At 37.2% G+C, this 22989-nt stretch overlaps 3 protein-coding genes across 3 annotated transcripts; all 3 read right to left on the bottom strand.

Moving 5' to 3' along the window:
- Positions 1-954: 954 nt before the first annotated feature.
- Positions 955-10469, bottom strand: LOC141486822 (uncharacterized). Its single transcript, XM_074185392.1, has 2 exons — positions 8662-10469; positions 955-3371 (listed from the first exon to the last, which is right to left on the bottom strand). The coding sequence occupies exons 1-2, from the start codon at positions 8676-8678 to the stop codon at positions 1484-1486; spliced, it is 1905 nt and encodes a 634-aa protein (XP_074041493.1). The 5' UTR covers positions 8679-10469; the 3' UTR covers positions 955-1483.
- Positions 10470-10490: 21 nt separating this feature from the next.
- Positions 10491-13605, bottom strand: LOC141486820 (uncharacterized). Its single transcript, XM_074185389.1, has 4 exons — positions 13051-13605; positions 12830-12928; positions 12603-12734; positions 10491-12296 (listed from the first exon to the last, which is right to left on the bottom strand). Exons 1-4 carry the CDS (start codon positions 13184-13186, stop codon positions 12004-12006), a joined length of 660 nt encoding a protein of 219 aa, XP_074041490.1. The 5' UTR covers positions 13187-13605; the 3' UTR covers positions 10491-12003.
- A 1000-nt stretch (positions 13606-14605) lies between these two features.
- On the bottom strand, positions 14606-15498 carry LOC141486821 (uncharacterized). The gene is made up of 2 exons (XM_074185390.1): positions 15194-15498; positions 14606-15077 (listed from the first exon to the last, which is right to left on the bottom strand). The coding sequence occupies exon 2, from the start codon at positions 15065-15067 to the stop codon at positions 14606-14608; it is 462 nt and encodes a 153-aa protein (XP_074041491.1). The 5' UTR covers positions 15068-15077; positions 15194-15498.
- Between the last annotated feature and the right edge of the window lie 7491 nt (positions 15499-22989).

Here is a 22989-nt window from a genome sequence, read left to right as displayed (position 1 = left end):
TTTGACTCAGGTAGATTGTATTCCTTACTTCTGAATCTTCATAGACTATCTCAGCTATCCACTCGGACCTTTCTCTTCGTAAGATCTTATAACATGTCTGAGGGATAACCTCCACCAGTCCCCAGCCGCATCTATCATTTAAGTCATAGAAGCACCATCCTGTACACCATCCTTGATAAATACAACCGGTGTAAAAGAAATCTGTTGAGTTTGTACTTCTTGGTAATGTTCCAGGTCCTGAGCTCAACACTGTTGGCTTACACATTTCTGCATTACAATTATCTGAGTTAATGCACTTGTATTCCGTAGACACCTTCATAGCGGGGATACAAGCATAATAGTAATCCTTATAATAGTAATGCATGCTAATACTCTGCAAGCTGAAACTCAGTCTTGATCCATCATTTCGTATTAAACAGATACGAGAACCTTTATCAAGGGTGAATAGGCCAAAAAATTCTTTTGTACATATGTCATCTTGACATATCTTTTTATCAGAAGTTAAAAAGAAATTATAGTCACATTGCTCTATGATGATCCCAGAGCAAACATATATTGTAGAGAAGACTAAGATTGATATAAATTTCATTGTAAAAGAAATATTACGAAAATTATAAAGAAAGATTTAAAATTGGACTTATTCAAGAACCTATTATATCTGGATTTGCAATCAAAAAACGTAAATAACATTGTTTTCTTTGAAGTTTACCGCCCTTTGAGCGAACATCAATTTTTGTTCGCTAACAATGATATTTTTAATGCAAACTTTAGTAGGCTATGTTATTTCAAGTCAATTTTATTTGAATGTTCGCGAACACTTTTAGCTAACAATGTTAGCGAACATTGTTCGCGTCAGTGTGGACCCGGGGTTAGATAGTTAACTGTCATCTGTATGTGGTGCTCTCCATAGTGATGATTTCGCATTAAAATCTCCGCTATAATCGCTTTCTTGCCTTGGTCAATTACGTCTTGCATTATTGCGTCGGTAGTTTCCTTATACTTATTGATGGGGATGTTCGGTGATATGTAGCAGCTATATATATATATTCATATTTTTTGTGTCTATCCTTCCTTTGATTACTTATTTTGATACGTTTATTGATGTTATATTCACTCTTTTGAATACGACTTTTTAAAAAACACTTTATTTTCAATTACAGACTTTCTTTGAATAACAACAAAAATATCGTTACAAAACTACAATGAAAAATGGAACAGAATCTACTCGAATTCTAAATTAGTTCTGACCAACTCTAAATAGATACTGACAATGATTTGACCTCGCAGGGTCCATTTATAATGTGTAGACAGCGGTGTCAGCAGGAGACGATGGGAATAACAAAAGTATCACGTTCTGCTGACTCTGCTGACTCAAAGTCTTGGAAGTCGTTATCTTGGTAATCTGATACCGGTGAGATCGTCCTACTCACGATATAACAACTCCCCTTATCAAAGAAAAGTTGGTGCTTTGCAGCAACTTTTATTAAGAAAAAGTTTTTTCATTCAAACTCGTGGTTAGCTCGACATCTTCTTCAATAGGGTCTTCTAGACGGACGCTGGGTCTTCTTCTAGGAACGAATCTTGCCAGGGTTCTGGGTACTATTCTCGTTCTTGGTGGTCTCGGTGGGTTGTCGTTGCTTGAAGAGGTGATTCCGATCGCAATTGACTTCTTGCGACGGCACTTGCAGAAAATATACAAAATCACTAGTGCGATGATGAGAGCAATTGTAAAATACGTGAACCAAGAAATATGTTTGTTCACGAACGGTTCGTTGATGAGTTTGTCCAATTCATCTGAGTATTGGTTCAACTTGTGTTCGGCAATGTTGAGATCGTCGACATTTATTTTATTTAATTTCAGGGGTTTCAGCTCCGGGAGTTTTGATTTTTCCGGGAGGTGGTCACAGCATCGATATGGTATCTGGACTGCATGTTTGTTGTAAGTTACGTTCTGGTATTTTTCAACGAAATATTTGGAATGAACTCTCGTGTTTCCAATGAAGGCGTTGCATTCAGGCTGAAGTTTCAGGAGGGTATTGGTTTCGATGATTTTTGTGATTACTTCTCTGCCAATACAGTTTATGGTGACTGGTAGAGGATCGGATATTGATATCAGCCACAGATTCTGAGAAATCACTTGAACGCTGTAGTCTTTTGCGTAGATCACTGTTGATTTACAATTTTCAGGCAATTGCAGAGTTTGTTTGAGGAGCTGGGCTTCACAAATAGCGTTGCTGTCTATCGGGTATGGAAGCACTTCTGCACAAATTTTCAAGTCGGTTTTGATCACTTTACAATTATCTAAATTTTGAAAAGAAGTGTACAACATTGAATCGTCGTCTCGCGCAATAAATTTTTGAAATGTTAATAATATATGGTGAAGTCCTGTTCGAGCATCCAAGATTGGTATTGGATATAAATGAAAAAGTGTGTACGTTTCAGGCTCTACTAGGGGAATATTTAAAACAAATACTACTTTATTGTCTGTTTGATATGCTTGCAATTCAATAAGGTCCAGGTATTGGGGGATATTTCCAATACTGACGTATAATGGTAAATTATTTTTGTTCAATGTTTGTGATATTTCTTGAAGTGAATAAAGTAAATCTCTTGATGTTATGATTGAACCATGAATTATTTTCAATCGAGCGAAAGTAATTGAATTGATAATATCGCCAATAAAAGTTTCAAGGAATAGGTAGCTTTCCATGAGTGATTCGCATATCTCTAGAGTTTTTATCTGAGCTTCGTAAAATGCCATATCGTCTGATATTTCCATTAATGATTTTTCGATTTCTTTTATATCTTGATTGAAAGTCTCTTCATCAACTTGTAGCTTTTGAATTGTTGAATTGAAGTTTTTGATCACCGAGGTGGTTACAGATATTTGATTTTTTAATAGATTTTCAATTTGATGTTCGTCTTGGCTTATTTTATTGATACAATCCGTGAAATATTCTCCATCGGATGCGTCAAGGTTTCCGGTTATTGCTTTCCAAAAAGTTCCTGCGCCATTTATTAAACCACGTTTTGTTCTTTTTTCGAATTTTTCTGTGTCCGTGAAGATATCTCTAAACTTTACTTGTAGTGAGTCTGATATTTGGGTTAAAAGACTGGTATGTGTTTTTATTTGAGCTTTGAAAGCTAGTATTCTAGGCTCGTCTCTGTCAAGAAAATAAATTAGGTTTTCTAGGATTTTATCATTATTGTATAGAGCGTCTTTGATGGATGATAAATCTTTGTAGACCAAAAGGGTCCATTTTTCGTTCGTTATTTTGAGGGTTCCTTCTTGATGGAAGAAAACGCCGATCGAGTTATTGATTGACTCTAAGTTGTATTGGGCACTGGCTGTTGATGACAGCAGGAGTGTCCTGAAAAAGATTATTATTCATGAAAAGGTTTCAAGCGGTCGAAATTTACTTTAGTTTTATTTCGCGTTTTCCAATTCACTAACATCGCGGAATTGGGATAAATTTCTAATATTTCGAATGGTCCATTAAATTTATTTTCGAGTTTATTTGAAATTTGTGACTCTTTCACATAAACCTTGTCTCCTACTTTATATTTAGGGACGTTTTCGGAAACTGTCCTATCAAATCTGATTTTGGACTTTTCTTTTTGTCTTTCGGTTTTTGCTCTGGCCAATTTATAGAAATACGTCATGCGGTTATTGAGATCTCTCACATATTTTGAAATTAGGTCTTTTTGGTTATAGAGCGTTTCTGGGGATCGACTAGCTGTATGTCCGAATATTAATTCGTACGGTGTGAAACCTGTTGTTTTGTTTCTCGTGTTATTGTAGCAAATAACTACATATGGTAAAACGTTCATGGGGTGTTCGTCGGGATTTTCAGCTTTATGGGCACGAATCATTTCAGCAAATGTGGCATGGAATCTTTCGATTGATCCGTTCGATTGTGGGTGATTTACACTCGAATATGTTAGTTTAATGTCATACAAAAAGCATAAGTCTTTCATAAGTTGACTTGTAAATTCTCGACCGTAGTCGCAATGTATCCTAAGTGGTGTACCGTAGTGTTGGAAGTAAAGAAGAAGGGTATTCACGACTGATTTTGAGGATTTGTCTTCTATGGCGTATGCTTGTGTGAATTTAGTCAGTTCGTCTCTTATTGTCAAAGCGTAGTATTTTGTAGGAATTTCGAAAATGTCTACATTAATACGTTCAAAAGGGGTTTTTGGGGTTTCAGTTATGACGAGAGGTGTGCTAAGGTTTTTTCGACAAATTTTGACTTTTTGACAAATTTCGCATTTTTTCACGAAATTTTCGACGTCTTTAATGAGACCTTGCCAGTTGTATTTCTGTTTTACTCTTCTGATGGTTTCATTAATGCCACGGTGTAAATTTGTTTTTCCTGAATGACATTGATCAATGATTATGGGAATTTGATCGGGGTCAGGAGTTGTCGTTAAGTTTTGACAGACTTTCAATTTGATTTCCTTGTCGGCAAAAATAAATGAAAATATTTCTAGTATGGGTAGTTCTAGGTTGTTTTCGATTGAAAAAGTTTTTCTTAGATCGAATTCATTTTGGGATTTATAAATAATATAGAACATGTGTTCTATGACAGATTCAGGATCAAAAGGAAGGGGTATGATATAGTATTTACGATCTTTTACTGATTTACTAGAAAGTATGTTGATTCTATCATTGTAAAACTCTGGATGTTCTTCGAAGAGGTCTTCGATGATTTCATAATGTAACGGTTCTAGTTTGTTTTGCCAAAAGAAACTAACAATGTTTTTATGATGTTTGTCGAGAAGTTGAGAATTGTCGAACTCTATTTTGGAATAATCGATTAGAGATTTTGATTTATATAAATTAACAAATGTATTAAATTCTTCTTGAATGGTTTCTACGGGTATTTCGTTTTCAGGGGTGTCGTTTCCTTCAGGGTTATTTCTCTCTTCAGGGATGTTTTCATTAGGGTTATCACTTATTTCGGGGTCCGCTTTTACTTCGGTTTCGTTTTCATTGGATGCGTGTATGGAAATTTTGTGTTGGAAATTCGCGCATTCTTTGAAGTAGTTGACTTTGATCCGGGATAGTGCATCTGCATTTTTGTTGATTTTGCCGGGTTTATATTCTATCTGGTAATCATACTCTTCGAGTTTGAGTCGCCAGCGTGCCAGCCTACTACCAGGGTCTTTTATTGAAAAAAGCCAGGTGAGGGGTCTATGATCAGTAATTAGTCGGAATTTTCGTCCGAAAAGGTATGGGCGAAAATGCTTTACTGCCCAAACGATGGCAAGAAGTTCTCTTTCTATTGTAGAGTACTTCGATTCTGCGTTACAAAGTGTTCTAGACGCATATGCTATTGGGAGATCTTTGCCAATGGGACCTTGTGATAAAATGGCACCAATTGCAAACGCACTGGCGTCAGTGGTGAGCAAAAATGGTTCCTCAAAATTAGGGTAAATGAGAATGGGGCTCGTTATGAGTGAATTTTTGAGTTGTTCGAATGCTTGTCTGCATTCTGCGTCAAAGTTGAAGGGGGTATCTTTTTGAAGTAATTTGGTCAATGGTTTCGAAATTTTGGCGAAATTACAAATGAATCGTCGATAGTATCCAGCTAAACCTAGAAATGATTTTATTTCTTTTTGGGTTTTTGGTTCGGGGAAATTTTGGATACATTCAATTTTCGTTGGATTGGGTTTGACTCCGTTTTGGGTAATGACATGTCCAAGATAGGCGACTTCTTTTCTCAAGAATTCGCATTTATCCGGTTGGATTTTCAGGTTCGCTTTTCGAAGTCTTTTAAATACTTCAGTCAACCTTGCTATGTGCTCGTGGATGGTAGGAGAATATACGATGATGTCATCCATGTATACGAGACATCTTTCGTTCTGTATACCTAGAAGAACATTATCCATAACTCTCTGGAACGTGCTTGGAGCATTCTTTAAGCCAAATGGCATACGAACAAATTCGTAGTGACCATTGTCTACGGAGAAAGCCGTTTTGGGAATATCTTTGGGTTCAATTTCAATTTGATGAAATCCGGAGGCGAGATCAAGCGTGGTGAAATATTCGCATTTACCAAGCTGGTCTAGGAGGTCAGAGATGTTGGGTAATGGGTATTTGTCGTCAACCGTTAGCTCGTTGAGTTTTCGGTAATCGATGACAACTCTCCATTTCTGTTTACCGGAGGCATCCATCTTTTTGGGTACAACCCAAACTGGAGATGACCATGGGGATATTGATGGCTGAATAATGCCTTGATTTAGCATTTTTGATATTTGTGTTTTTACTTCCTCCTTGTGTACCTGTGGGTACCTGTAGGATTTCGTAAAGACGGGTCTAGCATCCTTAGTATCGATGGTATGTTTAATTTCGTTGGTAAAAGTGAGATTATCTCCTTCTAAATAGAAGATATCTTCGAATTGGAGGCATAAATCAGTTATTGATTGATGTTCCTCTTCGTTCAAATGTTCGGTTCTTAGTTGCGCTTTGATTTCTTGGATACGATCAATATGGGGTTGATATTGGGAAAACGATTCATTAATATTCAAAATTGTTTCATGTGTTGGAAGGGGTTCGAGTTTTATTTCAGAAAAATCTATTTGTTTTGGGATCGCGTTTGTATTCACGATAGTAGTGTAGAACATACCGTTTTCATCAATTTTGACTATGGCGTTGGGAATTCTTACTTTTTCTCTTTCTTCAGCTAGCAGTATAGCTTCAGTGTTCTTGAGGTTGCAATGTAATTTGAATATTTTCTCCATTCGGGGTTCTATTTGAATTTGGTTCGGTTTTTCAGTGAGTATATGGTCATTTATGTCTGAAACTTTGAACAAAGGGACCGTTTTAAAGTTTGTTATAAGTTGTTTATTTTTCAGGTCAATTATACAATTGTAATGTTCGAGAAAGTCAGATCCGAGTAAACCGTCAAAGTCGATGTCTAAGTCGTAGATAAAGACTTTGTGTGGATCGTTTTGTGTGAAATTTATTAGAGTGGATTCATTCACGACAATTTTCTGGTCAGTGATACCTTGTATAGTGACGTTTTCAGGAATCTAAGGGGGTATTTTTCGCATGTTTTGGGTTTGAAAATGGATATTCCTGCACCTGTATCGATGAGGATTTTAAAAGTATTGGAAGAGTCTTTGATGTAGTACAGATTCTTCGAATTCATAGAAAGCAAAGGGCTTACATGAAAATTTGTTCCGGGAAGTTCGCGTTCGGGTTGAAGTCTTGTATATTCAGGGACTGAATTTGGGATTGGACTTCTGATATGGGGTCGATCGATTGGTTGTTGGTTGTTTGGGGTTGAATAGGTGGGTGGTTCGTATTCGGAAGTGAAAGAAAATCCTGGTATATTGAAGGATCTTCAGGTGTTTGAATTTGGTTGTATTGGTAATCTTGATCACTAGGGGTATAGTAATCATAGTCATTATCGGTGGGGTAATAATCGTTGTATTGATGGTTATAACTATCAGCTGTATGATAGTCTTGATTATCACCTGTATGATAATCTTGAGATTCGTATGTCATGAAATGAGCTCTTTGGTTTTGGTTAAAATTGACAGGGTAATTAGGATTTCTTTGAATTACGGGTGGTCTGAATTGGTTTTGAGATTGAGGTCGAGTTTGGTTTTGATTAGTCTGGGACCTGTTTGGCTGAGAATTTGTTTGAAAGTTTGGTCTTGGAAAATTTTGATTGGGTTGAGGGTTTGTTTGACTCGAAAAATTTTGATTGGGTTGAGGGTTCGGTCTCGCAAACCTTTGGTTGGAATATTGATAATTATTTTGGGGTCTTTGTTGTCTCATTCGACATTCTGTGGAAATGTGACCTAGCTGACCACAAGTGTGACAGGTTCTTTGGGATGTTGGTTGGGGGTTTCGTCTGATTGTTTGTTGAGGACGTGTTTGGTTTGGTCTTTCATTTTTTTGATGTTCGAAATAGGATAGTTGCATTTCTCTCCTAATTCTAACATGGGCTTCAAGTAGATCTGCCGGATTTGAGGCACGAATTACTTGACCTATTCGCGGTTCTAGTCCGGTTAAAAGCGTGTTTAATGCCATTGTTTCTATTAGTGCGGATTGCGCGTGTTTCTGTTCCGCAGAAAGGACGGATTTTTGTACACATGCGTGCATTTTGGCATTGTGGACTTGAAGGCGATTGAAAAATATTAGAGGTGTTTCATTTGGAAGTTGTTTGATACGCTGGAGATCGTGAATCAGTGATGTTAGATCTCTAGAATCTCCAAAATATAAATTTAATAAATGTTTGATTTCGGGATAAGTTCCAGGATTCCTTGAACTTATCAATTGTGCTGCTCTACCTTTGAGTTTGTTTTTGATGTGAATCACTAATAGATCGCGTTGGTCTGCTGTTGACATGCGATATGCACAATCACAAGCATTTAAGAAAGTGTTCAAAAATATTTGATCACCTTCGAATTCAGGCACTATTGAAAATATTTCTGATAACTTGTATGGTTCGATTGCTTCTGGTTCTGGTTGGTTTTGAGGCATTTTGATTTATCTTAACAAATTTTTGGTGTCAAAATTTGAATGATCGAACAGTACTTATTTACTTTTTTGCAATAATCAATCAGTATGATTATTGGTTTTGAAAAGAATTGAAGTGATGGTAAATAGATTGCAAAATAAATCGAGACAATTCAATATCGACTTACAGTATTACAATCTTCATTCCGATTCGTCGTGTTCTCGAAGTCGTCCAGCCAGGGGCTTCACCAGGTGTTCCTTCCGCTGCTTCCTCGAGTGATGACTCCTCAGGGGTTGTTGGTTCTTTATCTGTTGAGGGATTAGAATCCGCCGCTACTAGTTAGGGTTTCCTTGTTCTAGCAACGTTGTCAGATCCTACAACGACTGCGCCAATTGTTATATTCACTCTTTTGAATACGACTTTTTAAAAAACACTTTATTTTCAATTACAGACTTTCTTTGAATAACAACAAAAATATCGTTACAAAACTACAATGAAAAATGGAACAGAATCTAAGTTGATACTACTCGAATTCTAAATTAGTTCTGACCAACTCTAAATAGATACTGACTATGATTTGACCTCGCAGGGTCCATTTATAATGTGTAGACAGCGGTGTCAGCAGGAGACGATGGGAATAACAAAAGTATCACGTTCTGCTGACTCTGCTGACTCAAAGTCTTGGAAGTCGTTATCTTGGTAATCTGATACCGGTGAGATCGTCCTACTCACGATATAACATGGATATGTCGTTGTTATGTGATCGAGAGACTGTTGATAATCCCCTATCATCCCTGTAACTGGAAAGTTCTTTTCGCATGCTTGAACATATCTATAGAGTATTGGAGTGACTTCAAGAAGGTACCTACTATTTTGGATAGGTTCAGACTGGAGGATCATCGAATTTATCGTCATGGCGAAAGGCTTAGTAATAACAGGATTGCTTTGACTCAGGTAGATTGTATTCCTTACTTCTGAATCTTCATAGACTATCTCAGCTATCCACTCGGACCTTTCTCTTCGTAAGATCTTATAACATGTCTGAGGGATAACCTCCACCAGTCCCCAGCCGCATCTATCATTTAAGTCATAGAAGCACCATCCTGTACACCATCCTTGATAAATACAACCGGTGTAAAAGAAATCTGTTGAGTTTGTACTTCTTGGTAATGTTCCAGGTCCTGAGCTCAACACTGTTGGCTTACACATTTCTGCATTACAATTATCTGAGTTAATGCACTTGTATTCCGTAGACACCTTCATAGCGGGGATACAAGCATAATAGTAATCCTTATAATAGTAATGCATGCTAATACTCTGCAAGCTGAAACTCAGTCTTGATCCATCATTTCGTATTAAACAGATACGAGAACCTTTATCAAGGGTGAATAGGCCAAAAAATTCTTTTGTACATATGTCATCTTGACATATCTTTTTATCAGAAGTTAAAAAGAAATTATAGTCACATTGCTCTATGATGATCCCAGAGCAAACATATATTGTAGAGAAGACTAAGATTGATATAAATTTCATTGTAAAAGAAATATTACGAAAATTATAAAGAAAGATTTAAAATTGGACTTATTCAAGAACCTATTATATCTGGATTTGCAATCAAAAAACGTAAATAACATTGTTTTCTTTGAAGTTTACCGCCCTTTGAGCGAACATCAATTTTTGTTCGCTAACAATGATATTTTTAATGCAAACTTTAGTAGGCTATGTTATTTCAAGTCAATTTTATTTGAATGTTCGCGAACACTTTTAGCTAACAATGTTAGCGAACATTGTTCGCGTCAGTGTGGACCCGGGGTTAGATAGTTAACTGTCATCTGTATGTGGTGCTCTCCATAGTGATGATTTCGCATTAAAATCTCCTGCTATAATCGCTTTCTTGCCTTGGTCAATTACGTCTTGCATTATTGCGTCGGTAGTTTCCTTATACTTATTGATGGGGATGTTCGGTGATATGTAGCAGCTATATATATATATTCATATTTTTTGTGTATCCTTCCTTTGATTACTTATTTTGATACGTTTATTGATAAACAGGATTGACGCAACTCCTTTAGCATTCGTAATCCATTCTGACTTCTTGGCTAGAACACTGGCCAGTGCAATATCGATGTTTTCCCTCAATGCCGTTGCTAAAACTAAGTCGTGTGTAGCCTTGGACCTACCTACATTTATATATTAACTGGCATTACTTGTTTTGTGTTTCCTCCTCTTCTTCCCCTCTCCCTTCCTCTTTCTCTTCTATATCCCGCTCTTCCTCTTTTCTTGCTGCTTTCGCTGCCGCTTCTGCCATTTCTACCGCCGCTGCCGTCATAGCATTTATTGCCTCACCCAGCAGGAAGTTTCCATTCCAGCCTTTCTTCTCCGTCCCTCCCTGTCTCTTGTCTTGGTTGTATCTCTGCTTTGTTTTTCTCAGTGCCACCTTGAAAGTAGGGCACCCCATGGAGCCCAATTTGTGGCCCTCCATTCTACACACTAGGTAGTACATTTCATTTGTGTAAGCTGCTGCATTGTGCCCTCCTTTGCCGCATTTGAAACAGTTTCCTGTCCTGTCCTCTCCCTTGCAATTTTCAGAGTTATGTTCGTAGCTCCAGCATTTCCTACAGTTTGGCACTCTGTGTCTCATCTCCACCTTACATCGGGCCAGTCCTACCTTTATGAATCCCTGGGGTACTACTGTCTCTGCTATCTATTTTTGGCAGTTTCAAAGTGGCTGTTACTGTTTTATTTCCTGCCGGTTTGGTTTCACTTATCCCCCAATTCTTTTCCCAGGCTTCTACTACTGTCCTCACAGCGTCAACTATCTCCTCCTTTGTGGTGTTGCAGAGCATTCCCCTAATGTATACGCTCTCCATTCCGGTCTCTCCGTACTCTCCGGTCTCTAGTACATTTGCTGCGTAAAATAATTAAGGACTCCACTCCTGTGCGGGACATGTTTTTTTAAATAAAGTTTTTGGAGCTGTATAGTTTTTTTTTGGGAAAGGCAGTAATTCTTCATTTATACAAAAATCAGACTCGGACGCCTATTGGCGTCCTACGCACAGTACCAAAGTTTCAAGGATATATGCGGATGACGCCATATGGCGTTAGTGGGTAAAAATGGTCAAGTAGAAAAAATACAACAAGTAAAAAAAACATTTCAAAACAAAATTATATTATATTACATTTGCAATTTTTGGTCAAAAAAGTGTGAAAAAGACTAAAACATGGCTCAACACACAAACCGGGTTTATCTGGACAAGTCTTACATTCCCACACAGTGTCGTTCCTGATTTTCTTCTGGAAATAAAAACGACATCTTTTTCTTGGTGTTCTCTTTGTGGCATCAACCGTTTCAATTTTACTAGGTACGTGTTTGAATATCATATATTCTATTCTACGTGGTATATCAGGCAATAGATTTTCAGTCACAGCTAAACGGTAATCATATAATGTCATTTTTCTTCCCGAGTATTTGCAAAATATCACGTAAGAATTGAACAAAAGGAGCTGCAGGATATGAACACCAAGTTTTTTATACCAGAATAATGTTTTTCTCAAAGAAGGGTAGTAGGACATCATCTGGTCCTGACGATCTGGTTACCTCCAGTTCTTTTCTGGAGTTGTCAATCCTGGCTTCTGTCTCCTTTCTCATCATTTCAATTTCAGCTCCTGATTTATCTTTCATTATTTTCAATTTCAAATTGTGTTCTTTCTCCATCTGAGAAATTTTGATTTGCTCTAAACTTGATTTGGCTTCTGCCCAGTGACTTACTTTACTACAAAGTGTTTCATACTCATTCCTTTTTCGCTTATTCCCAGACTCGCCTGAAAGTAAAATTGAAACGTTATTTTTCGGTCAGTAGGTTTTATTTTACTAAATATTATCTAACCAAAATGTTAAAGTTGTCGACAAAAATTGATTATTGCAAGAATCGAATAATCATTTTCCATTCGAATTATCCCGTCACTAAATTCTATATGTACCATTGTACAAAACATTGATGGTAGTTCAAAACAATACCATCGAGATATACCAACAACATGGAACATTTGGATGGCAAAAAAACATCGACATCGTACTTGAAACATCGGCTATTGATGCTCATCTCAAAAAAGTACATGTTTACCTACCTGAAATAAGAACCTTAGATTTTGGGGTCCTTAAGTTGTCGGGAGTAGATTTGGACCAGTCCATTTTAGCCTTTGTTTCTTCTTTCATCTGATCCATTCTCTTTGTTTCATGTTGTGTATTCTCCAATTGTCCTTGAAAAAAAGTAATTTTCTGGTAAACGATATTTCTAAATGTGGCATTAAGTATACCTTATTCATTTCATTAAAATAATTGTGTAGTATCTTACCTTGAATGGCATATTCTTCCTCCGTAAAATCATTATTTGGTATCACCTCAGGTATTCCAAAAGAGATATCATTATCCTCACATTCAATTGTTATAAATTCTAAAAACAAAGGAAATCAAAGTTATCCTAGCGACATATTGCTATTTCAGTAAGAAAGTCTTGAATGAAATTTGAATGAATGAATAAAACACAATTCTCTGTTAAAGATGGTAATAACTAACCTGTTCCTGAAATAGATGCATCACCTCCAAACTCAGATTGCAGTCCTTCAACTCTACTGCCCAAAATATCCCTTACAAGTATGTCAACATCATTGACTTCAATTGGTTTATTCGGTGGGCCTCCTCCAGTAGACATTACATGACATTTTGCATCTGCTATTTTTCTTTTACTCCTTTTTTTAATGTTTTCATATTATTTCCTTAACGTGTTCCAATCTCTGAAGACCTCACCACTGTGACTGTTGAACTGTACTTCAATTTTTTCCCAACATTCACGCTTTTGTTTATTATTGTTACTGTCTGTTTTTTTATTTTCAATAATTCCCTTATATTTTGTAACAATACTAAGCAAAACTGCTTCTTCTTTTGAATTGAAGTTTGTTGCTCTTTGGTGTTAACTTTCTGAAGATGTTTCCATTGTCTACTATAAAAATTCATATAAGTAAGAATATGACCCAAGAAAATATAAAATATTTTTCATCTGACACTGATTGCTTACCTCGGAAGTCAGGAGTCTAACAATATTGTAAAATTTCTGATAAGAAATTCTTCCAAATAGTTTATCACCGTTCAATCCACAGAATAATGAAAAACTTGTTATTTGCTATTAGTATTAGTCAAAAATTACACAACTGTTTTGTGTCAAAAACGGTTATGAGAAAATTTCAACGCATGAATTGAAAATACGCATGCGCCAATAATACCAACCTATGGTTTTATTCCGTGAACTTGGTTTCGAAGAACTTAGCTCAAATATTGTATGAACAACAAAATACGTTTTTGAGCCGAGTTCATTTTTGAACCTGGTTCATGTGAACCTCGGCTTAAACCACGATTGTACAACTGGGCCTCAATATCTTTAGGAAATCTAAAGAGAGACGTCGTCCTATTCCTTGATTTAGAGTCGCATCCTCGATAGGCACAAACACTTCCACCTCGGTAGCTAGCCATCTTTAGTTGTTAATAGTTGAGTGTATTATTGTTACTGTTCTAAGACCTAACCTCACTTACACAAATGACTAATGTGAGGTTGACAATATACAAGCCAAGCTTGCGATTTAGCGGAAACGCTTCAGATGCGCTTCTGTATAGATAGGGTGTTCTGTGGTGTAGTCAAGCCGTTTCTCCATGTGCACAAGGTAATGCATTAATCGGAACAGTTTGTAATTCTTGTTTTGTCTACCGCAGCTGTCACAGAAAATAAGCAATTTTCTTACCGACAGCTTAAGGAAGTTGTGTATAGAGTCATGAAGCATGGATGCTACGTTATCAGCCCCTTTTTTCCCCTCCCTTCAGGATACGTGTAGAAAACACTTTCGTTGTCTGATAGCTGGTGTATATTAAACGAATAAAAAGAAAGCTGCCGCGTATAATAAACATCGTTAGTGGTGACATTGGGAAGTGGTAAATTTTTCTGGTAGTCCATTGCAATAGCTTCAGTATCAGAAGTAGTGCGGCTGAGGAGTTTAGCCTTCTTTTTTACTTCATTAAAACGGTTTGCTCTTGCTAAATGGACTTGTGAATCAACTTTTAGCGTGTTAAGCTCATTTTCCACTTATAGACCTTTCGTTAAATCTGCTTCTAATGCGCTAATTTTTGCCTTAGTTTCGTCACAGAAACTGCACGTATTTATGCGTGGGTAGCCGAACGAGATATTGAAGTTTTTCACAAAGTTTGACCTGTACGATTCATATGATACAGCCAAACCTGGATTTTTCTCCATGTACATGAGATGCATCTTCTTCACGTTTAGCTCCTCAGGAAGAAAGATCTTAGAAGTTTTCTGAAGGCTGTAGTGAGCATTTCGTCCTTTGAAGGAAGCGATATGATTCTTTACAGCAGCCACCTTTGCTTCACTCAACTTGTGCGGTCTGTTTTTGTGTTTTCCACGACCATCGGTAGGAGCCTGTCCCTCAAGTTTCAGTGACATGACGATGTGCTCTATGCGCCTCTTTGTTGTTCCGTGAATGAATGCCTTGCGACAGACTGGGACGTCTTCATATTTTCCGTCACGCATGACGCGAGCCCTAAAAATGAACACCAATATTTTATTTCAACGGAATTCTGCTGGATTATGGCCTTTATCTCCTCTCATTAACATAATTTAGAGTGGTTTATAACAAAACTGGACTATTTCACTCACCTATAACGGTAGGTTGCTTCATGAAAATCAGCAACAGCCTCGGATTGACGGGGTCGCCTTCTAGCTACATGCAGAACTGTGATGAGCCCTGTTAGGTACAAACTTTGTTCATCATACGTTCCCAGGGCATCAAAATACTTAATTGTTGCTTTCCTGTCTTCGTCTGTAATATTGGTAAAATAATTCAGTCTCTTGCACTTGCAATCATCTCCAGTAGTAAGAGATTGCAGCCTTAGACGCTTGGCTACGTCTGTGAGTCTACCAAACGACTGTCTCTTCTTTGTTGCTTTTCTAACACTTTTATTTTATCAATGTCACACTCCATTCTCAATCAGTTAATTAAGTTGAAATAATATTAACAGCTTACAAATGCGTTCAAATTTCACGAACAACGCAGAACGACTCTTGTAAACAACAATGGCGGAGTCAACGCGCAAGCACACACATATCACATGGTCGGACTCAGCCCATTCTTCCCCTGTTCCGCTGGACTACGCCACCTTTTTCCCCCGAGCATCGTTTTTTCCCACGCTACTATCTCGGAACTTAGCTCGTTTTTAGCCAGTTCTTCACAGCTAAACGATAGAGTCGCAGTTTAGCTACAACGCGGCATGGATAACTCAAAAATGATTTGTTTGTGACTAAGCCCGATATTCCCCTGTGGTCTTCATAAGCTATCGAAAATAAGAAATATTAGCTCTTCACCATTTAAATGGACGTATACTAAGGTGAACACCATGACTGAAAGAGTTAATCCGATTTTTCGTTCATTAATAATATTATACCTTATTTTTGTAATTTCACCGCGCCGTTATCTGTCAAATGAATCTACTCGATGCTCATTCCATCCTTCTATGCATCGATTACGTCGCACATCTCTCTTTCCCACTCACTACCGTACGCCCCAAAAGTCTCTTATCCCCTCTACTAATGTACCTGCCGATGAGAAACTGACAGCAATTATAGTAGGCGACGAAGCATTTCCGTTAAAATCTTATCTTCTGCGCCCTTATAGTGAAAGAAATGGCGGAGATGAAGCCAAAAAATTTTTAACTACCGTCTGCCAAGGGCACGAAGAGTAGTAGAAAACAGTTTTGGGATTTTAGCTGCTCGCTGGAGAATTTTTATTCGATACATAGAAGTTCAGCCAGACACAGCACAAGATATTATTTTACCAGCTGTATGTTTGCATAATATATTATGTCAAAAACGTGACTTTGAACCGGAAAATGATTATTTAAATAGGTCTAATTCTTGTTTTACTTCAGTACCACCGCTCGAGTTTCTGGAACAGTTGTAGCTTGCAGTTAGTTTATCCACTGTATCTACACCTCCTTCAGTTTTATTGTAGTCTATGATCATGACTGATTTGTTTGCATCTGTTCCTGCATCTATTTCAACTCTATCATGCATACTAGAAAGTAACAGCACAATTTTCTATTGGTTATTCTCTCTTGTTTTTCCGGATAGTTCCAATAACTGTGAGTTTGTGGTCAAGTAGCTTTTTCACAAGAGGTACAGAGGTGAACCAATTGTCCATCGTAACATTGCGATTAGAACCAAAAAAGTGTTGACAGAGTCGTAAAACTACATCGAAAGGACTATTCGAAACTCTGTACGGACCTTCCGACGTGTTCCGACGTAAATTTCTATATTGCTCGTGTAGAACATTTTGGCATCACACAATACTAGGATTTTCAACCCGTCTTTATTCGGCTTCGAAGGGATGTATTGGCGAAAACTGCACTTTTCTCGAAATCCTGCAAGCATCTCGTTCACTGTTACAGATTCTGAGTGGTGGAGGCAGTTCTGACAATTAGCAACAAAACGGTCAAAAACATTGCGTATGGGAGCCAATTTATCTATTTCCTTTCGTATCACTCGAGTCTCTCTGCTGTGAAATCTTAAACAACGAATTAGGAATCTAAATCTTTGTGAACTCATCGTGAGGCGAAAAATCTCTACACTAGATCCATCACCCCTCCATAATTCTTCGGTATATAGACGGTTTGCATGATAAATACCAGCCACGTAGATAACTCAAAAAAATGCACGAATTTCAATTTGATTCGTTGGGGTTGCATCTCTTCTTCGAGCAAAATTATCAGAAACATATTCGATGTATTCGTTGGTACATTCCACTATAATATTGATTATTTTGTCATTGAAGAAATACTCCCATATTGCCAGTGGTTCTAAGCGGTTTCTCGTGCTATGCTATGAATTTCTTCTATCATTTCTTCATCGTCAGAAATATCTTGCTCAGAGTCACTATTATCGTGTTGCTCTTCAACATGATCCACCTCCTCGTCATCAGACTGATCTGTATCTGAATGTTCGTCATACGCCATACGTCCCTCTTCGTCATTGACAAGTTCTAGCATTTCCTGCAGTCGAGTCTGTTCTCTTTCGTAAAACCACATAGCTAAAATAAATATTGTTATTGATTTACATGTATTACATATAAAAAGAAAAACTTACCTCACAATAAAAATTGCACGATAATCAAAAATAAAACGTGATTAGCCGCGTCGGTCTCTCACACCGTAGGACGAAATATTTTTGGCACAACGTACTTTTGTAACACTCACGTTAGCACTGCCGTTTTGTCGCTTCCGCTTGAGAAGATACACGGAGTGGAAGGTGGCCCCCACTTTGATTTCCAGAATAACGCTGAATAAAGTGTATGGTCGGTCTCACAAACCGAACGCGACTAACAGAAGGTTAAATGCCCTACAAATGCTGTCTTTCATAAATACAATATGGCTAAAACATTTCTTCAATACTAATGACAGTAGCTTACATACTCAGTTGAATCATTGATAAATTACATAAGATTTTTTCATATGTTGGGGTCTTGCCATTATTTTTTTATATTGTATTACTTTTCACGTTGTTAAAGTCTAATTTACATATGAATTATGAATGCCCCACAAGAAGTATTACAAAAGTAACTAAAAAATATCATTTATTCCAGATTTTTTTATTTTATGTAACTTTTTACGTTGTTGCAAAGTCTAATTTACATATGAATCATGAATGCCACACAAGAACTCTTACAAAACTAATTAAACTAACTTAAAAGCCCTTAAATGCCCTACAAATGCTGTCTCTCGTAAATAAAATAAAAACATTTCATAAATACTGATAGATAACAGCGACTTATTCACTCAGTTGAATCACTGATATGTTACTTTTTTTATGTTGTAACTTAATCATGAGTGAAGTATTTCCCTGTTAATATAACATCACCTCTGAACAAACTTTCTAGAAAAGGTGAAAAATTTATCTGGACTGATGAATGTCAAGAAGCATTTGAAAATTTGAAATCAAGATTAACATCACCTCCAGTTTTACAATATCCAGAGTTTTCAGCTGAAAACACTTTCATACTGAAAACTGATGCCTCAAAAATAGCAATTTCAGGAGTACTCTGTAACGGAGACAATAAACCAATTGCATATGCCAGTAGAACATTAAATAAAGCAGAAAGAAATTATAGCATTATTGAACTAGAGCTTTTAGCTATAGTTTGGTCAGTGAAACATTACAGACCATATTTGTATGGAAGAAAATTTGTAATACAGACCGATCATAGGCCTCTTATATTTTTGTACGGCTCAAATCAACCGTCTAGTAGACTGACGAAATTTCGACTTGTTTTAGATGAATATGACTATGTAGTACAGTACGTTAAGGGCAATTCAAACGTTGCAGACGCTCTTTCTCGAGTAGAAATACCATCTGACAACTTGAAAGAAATGTCCAGAAAAATTGATGCCTCTGTGAATGTTATAACACGTTCACGAACAAAGAGATTGCTGGATAACCCGAGTGTAAACGATGAAACTAGGACTGATCACCCGGAATTGTCGAAGTTTTGAAAAAGCCTTATAACGTAACTGAATTGAAAATATTGAGCTCACAACAATTCAATGCACTACGGAAGTCAGAAAAACAATTTAATTTGATTCGACTGTAACGATCCCCGGATTCTTCATATCCGATGCGAGAAGACCGACAATAGAAGATTCAAAACATCCCGTACATCCCATCGTATAAATAGAAGAGATCTTGCAATTTGGACTCACAACTTTAAGGTTTTTTACATCACCAGTCACCGCTGTTAACGTTAAGTGGGCTTCTACCTCACGTCGGACCTCTAAACTCTTTAAGTCTGGACGAGAGATGACGTAAGGGATATCTTCTAATTTCGTATTAAGGCTAGAGCTATTCAAATATCTGCTTATAGGAGAAGTTGGTATAGTACAAGCGATTTCGCAAGATGCACCTCTGCACTGTATATTGTTTAATGGATATGTCGTTGTTATGTGATCGAGAGACTGTTGATAATCCCCTATCATCCCTGTAACTGGAAAGTTCTTTTCGCATGCTTGAACATATCTATAGAGTATTGGAGTGACTTCAAGAAGGTACCTACTATTTTGGATAGGTTCAGACTGGAGGATCATCGAATTTATCGTCATGGCGAAAGGCTTAGTAATAACAGGATTGCTTTGACTCAGGTAGATTGTATTCCTTACTTCTGAATCTTCATAGACTATCTCAGCTATCCACTCGGACCTTTCTCTTCGTAAGATCTTATAACATGTCTGAGGGATAACCTCCACCAGTCCCCAGCCGCATCTATCATTTAAGTCATAGAAGCACCATCCTGTACACCATCCTTGATAAATACAACCGGTGTAAAAGAAATCTGTTGAGTTTGTACTTCTTGGTAATGTTCCAGGTCCTGAGCTCAACACTGTTGGCTTACACATTTCTGCATTACAATTATCTGAGTTAATGCACTTGTATTCCGTAGACACCTTCATAGCGGGGATACAAGCATAATAGTAATCCTTATAATAGTAATGCATGCTAATACTCTGCAAGCTGAAACTCAGTCTTGATCCATCATTTCGTATTAAACAGATACGAGAACCTTTATCAAGGGTGAATAGGCCAAAAAATTCTTTTGTACATATGTCATCTTGACATATCTTTTTATCAGAAGTTAAAAAGAAATTATAGTCACATTGCTCTATGATGATCCCAGAGCAAACATATATTGTAGAGAAGACTAAGATTGATATAAATTTCATTGTAAAAGAAATATTACGAAAATTATAAAGAAAGATTTAAAATTGGACTTATTCAAGAACCTATTATATCTGGATTTGCAATCAAAAAACGTAAATAACATTGTTTTCTTTGAAGTTTACCGCCCTTTGAGCGAACATCAATTTTTGTTCGCTAACAATGATATTTTTAATGCAAACTTTAGTAGGCTATGTTATTTCAAGTCAATTTTATTTGAATGTTCGCGAACACTTTTAGCTAACAATGTTAGCGAACATTGTTCGCGTCAGTGTGGACCCGGGGTTAGATAGTTAACTGTCATCTGTATGTGGTGCTCTCCATAGTGATGATTTCGCATTAAAATCTCCTGCTATAATCGCTTTCTTGCCTTGGTCAATTACGTCTTGCATTATTGCGTCGGTAGTTTCCTTATACTTATTGATGGGGATGTTCGGTGATATGTAGCAGCTATATATATATATCATATTTTTGTGTCTATCCTTCCTTTGATTACTTATTTTGATACGTTTATTGATAAACAGGATTGACGCAACTCCTTTAGCATTCGTAATCCATTCTGACTTCTTGGCTAGAACACTGGCCAGTGCAATATCGATGTTTTCCCTCAATGCCGTTGCTAAAACTAAGTCGTGTGTAGCCTTGGACCTACTACATTTATATATTAACTGGCATTACTTGTTTTGTGTTTCCTCCTCTTCTTCCCCTCTCCCTTCCTCTTTCTCTTCTATATCCCGCTCTTCCTCTTTTCTTGCTGCTTTCGCTGCCGCTTCTGCCATTTCTACCGCCGCTGCCGTCATAGCATTTATTGCCTCACCCAGCAGGAAGTTTCCATTCCAGCCTTTCTTCTCCGTCCCTCCCTGTCTCTTGTCTTGGTTGTATCTCTGCTTTGTTTTTCTCAGTGCCACCTTGAAAGTAGGGCACCCCATGGAGCCCAATTTGTGGCCCTCCATTCTACACACTAGGTAGTACATTTCATTTGTGTAAGCTGCTGCATTGTGCCCTCCTTTGCCGCATTTGAAACAGTTTCCTGTCCTGTCCTCTCCCTTGCAATTTTCAGAGTTATGTTCGTAGCTCCAGCATTTCCTACAGTTTGGCACTCTGTCTCATCTCCACCTTACATCGGCCAGTCCTACCTTTATGAATCCCTGGGGTACTACTGTCTCTGCTATCTATTTTTGGCAGTTTCAAAGTGGCTGTTACAGTTTTATTTCCTGCCGGTTTGGTTTCACTTATCCCCAATTCTTTTCCCAGGCTTCTACTACTGTCCTCACAGCGTCAACTATCTCCTCCTTTGTGTGTTGCAGAGCATTCCCCTAATGTATACGCTCTCCATTCCGGTCTCTCCGTACTCTCCGGTCTCTAGTACATTTGCTGCGTAAAATAATTAAGGACTCCACTCCTGTGCGGGACATGTTTTTTTAAATAAAGTTTTGGAGCTGTATAGTTTTTTTTTGGGAAAGGCAGTAATTCTTCATTTATACAAAAATCAGACTCGGACGCCTATTGGCGTCCTACGCACAGTACCAAAGTTTCAAGGATATATGCGGATGACGCCATATGGCGTTAGTGGGTAAAAATGGTCAAGTAGAAAAAATACAACAAGTAAAAAAAAACATTTCAAAACAAAATTATATTATATTACATTTGCAATTTTTGGTCAAAAAAGTGTGAAAAAGACTAAAACATGGCTCAACACACAAACCGGGTTTATCTGGACAAGTCTTACATTCCCACACAGTGTCGTTCCTGATTTTCTTCTGGAAATAAAAACGACATCTTTTCTTGGTGTTCTCTTTGTGGCATCAACCGTTTCAATTTTACTAGATACGTGTTTGAATATCATATATTCTATTCTACGTGGTATATCAGGCAATAGATTTTCAGTCACAGCTAAACGGTAATCATATAATGTCATTTTTCTTCCCGAGTATTTGCAAAATATCACGTAAGAATTGAACAAAAGGAGCTGCAGGATATGAACACCAAGTTTTTTATACCAGAATAATGTTTTTCTCAAAGAAGGGTAGTAGGACATCATCTGGTCCTGACGATCTGGTTACCTCCAGTTCTTTTCTGGAGTTGTCAATCCTGGCTTCTGTCTCCTTTCTCATCATTTCAATTTCAGCTCCTGATTTATCTTTCATTATTTTCAATTTCAAATTGTGTCTTTCTCCATCTGAGAAATTTTTATTTGCTCTAAACTTGATTTGGCTTCTGCCCAGTGACTTACTTTACTACAAAGTGTTTCATACTCATTCCTTTTTCGCTTATTCCCAGACTCGCCTGAAAGTAAAATTGAAACGTTATTTTTCGGTCAGTAGGTTTTATTTTACTAAATATTATCTAACCAAAAATGTTAAAGTTGTCGACAAAAATTGATTATTGCAAGAATCGAATAATCATTTTCCATTCGAATTATCCCGTCACTAAATTCTATATGTACCATTGTACAAACATTGATGGTAGTTCAAAACAATACCATCGAGATATACCAACAACATGGAACATTTGGATGGCAAAAAAACATCGACATCGTACTTGAAACATCGGCTATTGATGCTCATCTCAAAAAAGTACATGTTTACCTACCTGAAATAAGAACCTTAGATTTTGGGGTCCTTAAGTTGTCGGGAGTAGATTTGGACCAGTCCCATTTTAGCCTTTGTTTCTTCTTTCATCTGATCCATTCTCTT

This window comes from Leptinotarsa decemlineata, unplaced genomic scaffold (genome assembly GCF_025532065.1).
Source record: "Leptinotarsa decemlineata unplaced genomic scaffold, Ldec_3_MD MMD2_tig00026374_RagTag_RagTag, whole genome shotgun sequence".
NCBI lineage: Eukaryota > Metazoa > Arthropoda > Insecta > Coleoptera > Chrysomelidae > Leptinotarsa > Leptinotarsa decemlineata.
This window is presented reverse-complemented; position numbering and strand designations above follow the sequence as displayed.

Excerpts from the sequence above, each read along its gene's own strand:
- LOC141486820 (XM_074185389.1), bottom strand. The coding sequence starts at position 13,186 with ATGTCTACTGGAGGAGGCCCACCGAATAAACCAATTGAAGTCAATGAT. Across the intron at positions 12,735-12,829 it reads GGAAGAATATGCCATTCAAG|GACAATTGGAGAATACACAA; the intron begins GTAAGATACTAC and ends CTTTTTTTCAAG. Across the intron at positions 12,297-12,602 it reads ATCTAAGGTTCTTATTTCAG|GCGAGTCTGGGAATAAGCGA; the intron begins GTAGGTAAACAT and ends TTTTACTTTCAG.
- LOC141486821 (XM_074185390.1), bottom strand. The coding sequence starts at position 15,067 with ATGCGTGACGGAAAATATGAAGACGTCCCAGTCTGTCGCAAGGCATTC.